The sequence below is a fragment of the Glandiceps talaboti genome, chromosome 8, assembly GCF_964340395.1.
Source record: "Glandiceps talaboti chromosome 8, keGlaTala1.1, whole genome shotgun sequence".
Taxonomy (NCBI): domain Eukaryota; kingdom Metazoa; phylum Hemichordata; class Enteropneusta; family Spengelidae; genus Glandiceps; species Glandiceps talaboti.
Window position 1 is genome coordinate 847,552 of NC_135556.1, and position 9,660 is coordinate 857,211.

The window sequence follows — 9,660 nt, forward strand, 5'->3', positions numbered from 1 at the left end:
AACCTACGAATTCAATACGTTTAAAAAAATTCTTTTTTTCGACTTCTTTACAAAAGAATAAAATAATCTGATAAAGAGCTGTATCTTTCAATTTTACCCCTGTATTTACAATTAATACATGCATATTTTTCCTTCTCAAGTTGTCCCATTCTAGCTCTATATTAAAACCGAGGACGTCTTTGTATTTGTTTAAAAATTTAGTTATATTATGTTCTCCAAACATTTTATAATGTACTATACATTATATTATTTTAATTTTTTAAATATTTATGATATTTTCAATCGGTTCCCAAGAATTGAATTTATCGCCATATCCTAACCATTTTACCAATGCGTATTCATGGCCTTTGATTTTTTTCTTACATAATATTTTTTCAATTTTATATTGCTTCGGTTGATGTTTCGATTCCTTAGTGGCTATATTATCAATAGATAATTCTTGCTCATAAAACGTGCCGTCAATGTCTTCACCCGATAAATCTTCCAGAGTGTAAACAATAACGGGACCAAAGATAATTTGTTTGATTTTGAAAAGTTCATGTGTGTAGTTTGGTAGATATCCTTTGGCAAACACCTTCTTGTATTTGGAAATTCTCACGGTATCACCGATATTAAACTTCGGAGTTCCATATTCAACAGTGAGATAAGCGCCGTATAAATTATACCAAACGATATTTTCATTCCTCGGTAATGATGCTTCCTTCGGAGTCATGTGGATTGAATTGTGGTAGGTATTGTTATAACCATCCACTAATCGATCTAGTACATTGATCCAATTTCTAGTTTGTTTATCAGTAAAATATTTATACATACGTGATTTAAGTGTCCTGTTAAAACGCTCGACAACCGATGCCTTTTTATCTGACCGTGTACTAAACCACTCAATTTCACGATTTTCAAAGAGATTTTTAACATTTTTATTGTAAAATTCCCGTCCTTCATCAAACTGTATTTTATTCGGTTCACGGTCTTTAAAAATTAACTCAAAGGAGTCAGCCATTTCAATACCACGTTTTGACTTGAGTGGTATCGCCCAGGCATACTTAGATAACACATCGATAACAGTCAGGATGTAACGATACCCCTGGTCATTGGGCATATCTACAATTTCAGCTTGCCACTGGTCATCGATTCCAGAAACAATTACTTTGCGGTAAGGGAACTTTTTAATCGCTGGTTTATGCATAGTGTAAACTTCTTGTTCTTCCAACCATTGTTTCAATTCCTTATACTTAATTTTTTTAAAAAAACTTTGTTTCATGTCTTCTTTGATTTTACGCCACAATTTTGTGATGCCGCTATATGCTAAATCAGAATTATAATACAAGTCTCGCAAATACTGATCCATAGTATAGTATACATACAGTAAACATTATTTAACTATTTTTGATTATTTCATTGACTTCGTATCTGATTTTTCAACATCTGAATAACCATTCATTTTATAATACTTTAAATAACGTTCCAAAGGTGGAGTATAATTGGCAGCTTTTTGCATTTCGAGAGACTTCATAAATACTTCTCGAATAAATTCCTGAGGTGTTTCAGAGTAAATATTTGCTTGCGTATATGTTAGTAATTCTTTGAAATTCTTATATTGTACTTTTAATCGTGATACTTTATCCGATAATTTTAAGTTTTGGTTGACAACTGTAACAACTATTGGAACAGCTGCTAATAAACTAATAAAAACTGGAATCGCTGGAACAGCAGCTAATGCACCAACTCCTGAAATAATTCCACTAGTAATAAGTATTCCTTTATTAACACGACTTAATAATTTATAAGAACGTCTATATGCACTACATACTCGTGTAAGATAATCGACTAGGTCTTGTATCGTTTTAATATTTTGATCAATCATTTTATGGTATCACTTAAATTATACTATATATTTAAAAATATTATTTTTTAGAGGTTTGATAACCAAAGTGGAACGATAAGTTATTTTTGAATAACCGCGATCGAAGACCGTAAAATTAATACTAATTTTAACTTTTTTGTCAGTATGAAATAACCGAAACAAAGATGTTGGTAAAATTTGTTTGTTTATAACGTATGTTAAATGAGATTTTTTTTTTTCATCATCAATTTTTATATAAAAAATAACTATTGCTCTCTCATTTTTTTCTTTAAACTCCAACTGAGGGAGAATATAACCAGAGTCTAAAAAGTAAGAATTTCTATCACTATCAAAAGTTACTTTATTCGTGTTTATTACATGAGAATATTCTCTTACTGTTACCTTAACAATTTGTTTACGAACAAATTCAATTATCGCAATCTCTGGCTCCGATATTTTAGGCTTTGGTGGTGGAATCGGCTTTAATTTAAACATATTATTTTCATATTCTATCTGATATTTAACACCTTGGATTATTTTCATAGGTTTAAAATCCCTAAGATCTTTGAGAGATAAGTTAATAAATTTATTCATTTTTTATTAATCTATATTAAATACTAATTTAAAATACTTTAAAATCTATAAGAATCATACGTTTTAAAGTTATTGTTTTAATATCTAAAACCTTTAACCCTTGTGTTATTGCATATAACACTTCATTTGCCTGTAATGCTTCCGCTAATTTAGATGACGCTTTATTTTCAGTAAAAGTAACGTTAATATTCTCGTTTTCAATCTGAATTTTAATTATTAATAATATACGTCGGTCACATTTTATTGAAAATCCATCTAAGAAAGTATCGTATTCACCCTCAGTATTTAATTTAATACATTTAACAATAATGGTACCACTGGTTACTTTCTTTATATTATTCATCATCGCATCAGTAAGAGCACTTAATTTTAATTTAGCCACATCAATAGGTTTAAAACCGTGTACATTAAACTGCGCATCATAAAATATGTTAATAGTTCCTTCATCAATGTTATAACTACAATACCATTCCCCTAAATCTGAATTAATAATTTTTTGAAAAGTATTCTTTGCCGTCACTATTGTTCTTATAGCATCCAATTTAAAATGCAACTTAGGATTCAACAGGTCTAGTCTAGGATCTGGTTCCGGTAAATAATGTCTGATATCAGCTAAACTAAATGTTTTATCATTGTTATTATAAACTGACACATAAGGAACTCGGTCAGTTAAACCATGATCAATAGTTAATGGCTTTTCAAGCATTTCAACATAATCTCGTGGTAAATCAAAAGTATAGAACGTAGCAGCTCTGTTGCTATACGCAAAACCAAATGGTATATGATATTTTGATACTTTATATTCTTCGATTGTATCATCTACATCATTTAAGTCTGCTAAATTATTGGTATGTTCGTGTGATTGAACTGCAGCTTGTTCTAAATTAAATGATTGAAGTTCATTTTTCCATCTTAAAACAAAACCTTTATTATTATGTCGTCCTGATAAATTCGACACATTAAGATCTCTGAGATTATCAAGTCCAAGTCCTTGAAGTGTTATCTCACCTAGTCCAAAAATTGATGGTGATGATGGCATATTATAGTATGTAAATATAGTATCTAAAAATAGTATAACTATATATATATTATATTATATTATATTATACTATTACAAAACAATGAAGTTGTATATAAATGGAAAATCTAATGATATTACTATCAATTTTACAGAAACACTGATTGGTTATAAACAGATACGATTATTAGAGTGTAAACTATATAATTCCTGGTATAATATTACGAAAGAAAACAATGAAATTGCTTTTACCGCTAACCTTAAACGATCAGTTAAAAAAGTAGAACAGGGTAATTACAATGTAGAAACATTATCGCAAGCGATTGATAGATCACAATTGATTAATTTTAAGAGAATTTTACCAACGGGAAAAACACAGATGGTACTCGGTGATAACGTTAAAGTAGACTTTTCAAAGCCAAAGAATCTTGCAAAATTACTTGGTTTTGAAGAGAAAGAATATAGTTCATCAGGTATTAGTCCAAACCAAGCAGATGTTCTTTCTGTGACTGAATACGTAGTCTATTGTGATATTATAGATACACCTACTAATTACATCAATGGGAAAAGGTCTGATTATTTACAAATTTTAACTGTAGAGGACCAGGGTGAAATAGGAAAACCTACCACTTATTCATTTCCCGATAATACTCCAGTACCCATCAATCAAATGCATATATCTAATCTTCGAATTTGGTTAACTGATCAAAATGAGAAACCAATAGATTTTAATGGTCGGCCAATTTCATTTCAACTCGAGCTAATTTAAAGGTTACTAACGTTACTAACAGTTACTTACCATTACTAGTATAGTTACTAACGTTTACCTAAATCAATGTGACCATATGCTAACGTGTTACAATGATCGAGAACATAACGTTTATCATTGAAGCAACTTAGAGAAGTCTTATTGATTGTATAACTACCAATCTGGTGATTTATTGATCGAATAGTGTTCATGGAATGTTTCATTTGTAAATTTTCAAAAAGGACAGTCTTATATTCCTCATGAGTAATATTCTTTTTAACAACTATCTTTTTCATACCTTTTGCTTTTTGAGTTGATGAAGTTTCGGTGATATAAGAGTACATTTTACTTCGAAGTCCAATAAATTCAGTGATTGGTAAACCGGCACATTCATCTTTCATTTTACCGATTACTTTTTTATCAAAATCAAAATAGTATGGACTCTCAGTTGAGTAATCACTATTATCGAACAGGTCTTTGTCTTGATAGAAATCTTTATAGGGATCAACAGCTTTAATTTCGTACATTAATGAGTCGGTATCTGTGAATAACAACTTTGCTAATGAACCATATTTTTCTTTGATATAGTTGTAATGAAAGTCATACATTAAAGTTTTGGACAAATCAAGAATACTCATCCCAACATATAAAGGTTGGTTTAAGGTTAATCTTTCCTTTTTGTTTTCAACAGTTAGTTATAATTTTTTGCGTAACAAACGTTGGTTTAGATACTAATTTTTTGATTTGTTTTTCTGTTGTACATAATTTTATATTACGATGCTTACGTACATTCATCATGGTTCGTCCAAATACAGAGTTGTTCATTAGTTTGAAGAAATCTTTTTCGAAGACATTTTTAGCTTTCTTTCTTTTTTCCGTGTTAAATAAAATGTATTGTGACATCCATTTTGATTGGTTAAACTCAATAGCTCTGTGAATTTTAGTGACTTTTAAACCGAGTGATAACTATTGTTTTAAGTTTTGGAAATGAAGTACGTAATTCCTTTTTGGTTTCAAAGTTGTAGTTAATTTCTCTATATTTCCGCATTTGATATTAAATAAGTCACGTATCTTTTTATTATGTGGCGATAACATGTCTTCAGTAACACATAATCTCTCAGGTGCTAAAGGATAATCATTGTGGAGATCATGCAACTCGCTAGGATATTCAAGATCAACTTCAAGAATTAATCCATGGTCACTTTCATTGGTGTACTTACTTAAAAAGTCACAGTCAAGCGAATCTACATCAACCCATTTAAAACCATCCGTTGGTAAAGATTGAACCATTGCCCAACCATATAAATTATTTGCATCTAAATACATAATGTATTTTGATTCCTGGGTTGGGTCATGGTCTTTCATGTATGGATTGTTTGCCTTTGCATGACCAGCGGATATATAAGAGATACCACCACGAAGACCTTTTTCAATAAAGAGATGCATATCTATATCCGTTAATAGTTCGAGATTAATTTTAGTCATTTTTAAGCAGGCATCCCAAGATAATCCTGGAGCACTGAAGTAATGACAGGGATCGAGGTTATAGTATAGATTGCATGTCTTTCGGAAATTTTCAAATATGTCCGTTAATAAAAGTACATCAGTTTTAAGATATAAGTCAAGGTAATCACCCATTGTTTGCATATTAAAATGCTTCCATATATCTTGCGCATGTTTATAATCTTCATCAGTAATACCAGTCTCATTTAGAATAGAATAAAATGTTTCCTTTAGTGGAAGATTAACATCATCGAATTTTTTGATGGAATCCATATAATCATAAGGATACACACCCTTTCTCGTTAATAATTTTAAACTATTGGGGAATTCCTGTTCTGTGTATTTAAAATCACTCGTGTTACTGACGAGTTTTTCTAATGAAGCATTCAAGAAATTTAAACTATCTATGAAGACTAAATTAGTACCAACCATTATAGCCATAAACTTTTCCATAGAATGTGGAATAATATTAATCTTTTCATTAACATTTTCAAGGGTTTGTACGATGAAATGACTGTCATATCCTTTTAAATTGTGGAATATAACGGGTATTTTCTTCGTTACTTGAAAATTGATATTACAAGATTCATGCGCTGAACCACGGTATTTACCGGTAATATGGCAATGATCACGGACTCGTGTACAATCTTTCTCGTATGATGTTTCACAAATATGACATTGCGTCGCTTTTTGGAAACAGTTTTCATCATTTTTACTCATACGCAGAGGTTTGTTAAAGTGTTGTTGTTTAATATTATTACAATAATCAACTTCCGATAGCATCTTTTCCATAAATTTCTTGGAAGCATCTGATCCTCTGTAAATAACACTTTTTTTACTAAATGTGTCATCGTAACAACAGACTAGTTTATAACCGAAACTACATACTTCATGCTTTTGGTAATGTTGCGTAAATACCGTATTATTGTTAGTAGTATTCACTTTTTCGGTTATAGATTCAAAATCTGCGTAAATAACAAATGGTGCATTTAATTGTTTTGGGTAATTTTTAAATGATAACCATTTATTTTCTTCGGTTGGCAATCGTATAGCCTGCGTCTTGTTTATTTCAAAACAAATGGGAATATGCAGATTTAAAATCTCTATGGTTGAAAAATGCTGCAAACAATATCTACAAAAATGTTTTATTCCATTATGGTTTGTTATACCATGCATGAACCGATTAAAGTCTTTGATCCAAACATAATGTTTTTGATTATCACCACGAGTTATTAGTAGTAAATCAAGATGATCTTCACTAGTTTGTTTACTAACGTAAATTGGATATGCTTGTTGATTGTGACTATAACCAAATACGGAAATCGATATATTATTTTGTTTTTCGATTTTAGGTATTTGTTTTATTGTTACTGGGAATGTTATTCCTTTATAATCTAAATCGTCGATATGTTGACTGTATCTCGATGGCCTATATTTATGATTTTCGACTGGAAACTTATACGCTAAATGGCACCATCTAAAACACTCGTGGTCATTATTTTGAATGTTAATGAGGCCTTTCATTGCATTTTGTAGTTCTTTTGGTAATTTTATATACGAGTTACCTTGTAAAGGTTCGTATTTTATAATATTTACATAAAAATTAAGAAGTGTTTTTATATGCCAACCCGAACCCTCACGTAACCATTTAGCGATATGTTCAAGAATTCTTTCGAAACTTACACTCATTTGTTCGTCTATTTGATCAGTATTTGTAATTACTAATGGACTACTATTAAAATAACCATTATTTGTTATCTCTGTATCCATATTGTTTACATTTAAGTTGTATTTAGCAAATTTTATATTCAAAGTTAATATTGCTTTTATTCCACCTTGATCTTCTAAATTTTGTTTTAAAAGTTCTTTTATTAAATATTTATTTTCAATTAATTGGGTATGAGGTTCATTCGCAGTAATATCAATTTCATATGACCTCACGTAGCCTCTAAAAGCTCTCTCAAGTTCATGATATTTTGGTGGTATTAAAACACCACTAACATGACGATAGCCTTTATTAATAAGAGTTTGATATGCATCATTTCCTATTTTAATCATACGTTTGGTAATAGGATTAATGATATATTGTTCCGTTAATGGTCGGGGGAGACCACTAGGTACCGACCAATCTAAGATATTCTCAGGCAATGGTTGTAGATTGCCATTCCGTATAAGTTTATTATATACACGTCCACCAACTGTTATCATTCGCTTAGTGAGTGGGTTCAAAATCTTTGTCATATAAATCCTAGGTAAATGCTGTAAATCGCCATTCTGTAAAAGCTTATTGTATACACGTCCGCCAACTGTTATCATTCGCTTAGTGCGTGGGTTCAAAATCTTTGTCATATTGTATAATCAAAAGATTTTAATATTCATATATAAATTTATTAGTTCAATTGCTTTTTTCTTCTTAACTTGTAAATCTTATAAACATTGAAAACTTGTTAAACTTACAACTTTTATTTTTTATGTATATATAACGAAGAATAACTACCTAATTTCTTCACCACATTCACAAATATAATCTCTCTTAAGTTGTTTAATGCAAGGTGTACTTCTCTTTAAATGTATCTTTAAATGACATTTATATTTATATGCAAATCCACATTTATCGCAAGTAAACTCAGGAAAAACACGTTTGCATGTTAAACATTCATTAGGATATTCACGTTTTCTAGTCTCACAGGAATGTTTTATATTTAAATGTTTTAAAAAATTATGTTTATGTCTAAAGCGTTTATTACACTTGACACATTTGAATTCTGGTGCCGACCTACCACAAGTGAGGCAATTCTCTCGTATAAGACAAATCCAAAATCCAGAACAGTAGTTTGACATTTCGAATTTAATGGTCATGTATGTATATACATAATTATATATTATTATCTCTCTAATTGGACATCCTAACCTTGGTAATCATTGTAATCTGACCTGGAAACAGTATGTAACGAGTGAAATATTTTTGTGACATGTTGTAACATGTTAAGTGCATTAACCTAGCCAAGAGGCGGCATGTACATATTCAATTAGACAGATACATTTTACTACTGTATGCGATTTGCTGACTCATAACAGCATGAGTAGCAGTGAGGCCACTAAGGTTTAACAATGAGGCCACTAAGCGTTTAATTTACTTATAATAACTATAACAAATTTAGTCATTTTTTAACCAATTTTTATGTATAAGATTTATTTTGCCTTTTAATAGATTATATAGATATATTAATAAATTAATTAATATAAGAACAAGACTTTATTTGGCTATATAATAGATTAAAATAGAAGTGGCCTGGCTTTCTCCTTTTCTATACTACTAACGCAATATCAAATTGTTCATTAGTTAATATGTTATTATTTATTTGATTGATTAAATTTTTAAATGCTTTAGTTGTTTTATTAATTCTCTTAGTAGATTTTTTAAAGTAATCAGGATGAGGTAAAACACCTGCCAATTCATTAAGTATTTGGTTTATTGCCTCCAATTCTTCAGGATCTTTATCTTCGATACTCTCCAATTCTTCGATACTCATTTGCTCAGACATTTCATCTGCCATTTGTGTCATTGTGTATATATACCATTAATATTTTGTTTGTTTAAATTGAAAATATTATATCTCTAACCTTTTATTAAGTTTTTATTCTCACTTAAACTTCTTGAGTAAACAAAATAAACCAATATAAAATTAGAACAAACAAAATATACAAAATCAACTGAGTTTTTTTTTTATCAATTTTTAATTAATCATAACTTGTTTAAATATTAGCACAACTATATTTAAAATATTGTTGACCTGTTTTTTCAGATTTTTGAAGACCTTCTGATCTTATATAAAATGGAACTGATATAATTCTAAATCTTTATCAATACGGGATGGTAAATAATAATAAACTTTACAATTATCATTTTCGATTTTACCTATATAACTTATATTAAATTTACTATTAATTGTT

The 9,660-nt window shown here is 29.6% G+C and overlaps 1 protein-coding gene across 1 annotated transcript; it reads right to left on the minus strand.

Annotated features, from left to right (window-relative positions):
* Positions 1-5,169: 5,169 nt before the first annotated feature.
* On the minus strand, positions 5,170-9,272 carry LOC144438679 (uncharacterized). Its single transcript, XM_078127821.1, has 2 exons — positions 9,155-9,272; positions 5,170-6,671 (listed from the first exon to the last, which is right to left on the minus strand). Exons 1-2 carry the CDS (start codon positions 9,270-9,272, stop codon positions 5,170-5,172), a joined length of 1,620 nt encoding a protein of 539 aa, XP_077983947.1.
* Between the last annotated feature and the right edge of the window lie 388 nt (positions 9,273-9,660).

What these genes read in the sequence shown, in the direction of transcription:
- LOC144438679 (XM_078127821.1), bottom strand. Translation starts at nt 9,272, where the DNA reads ATGACACAAATGGCAGATGAAATGTCTGAGCAAATGAGTATCGAAGAA. An exon ending in AATACTTAATGAATTGGCAG is followed by an intron (nt 6,672 to 9,154) that starts GTGTTTTACCTC and finishes TTATTTACGCAG; the next exon opens with ATTTTGAATCTATAACCGAA.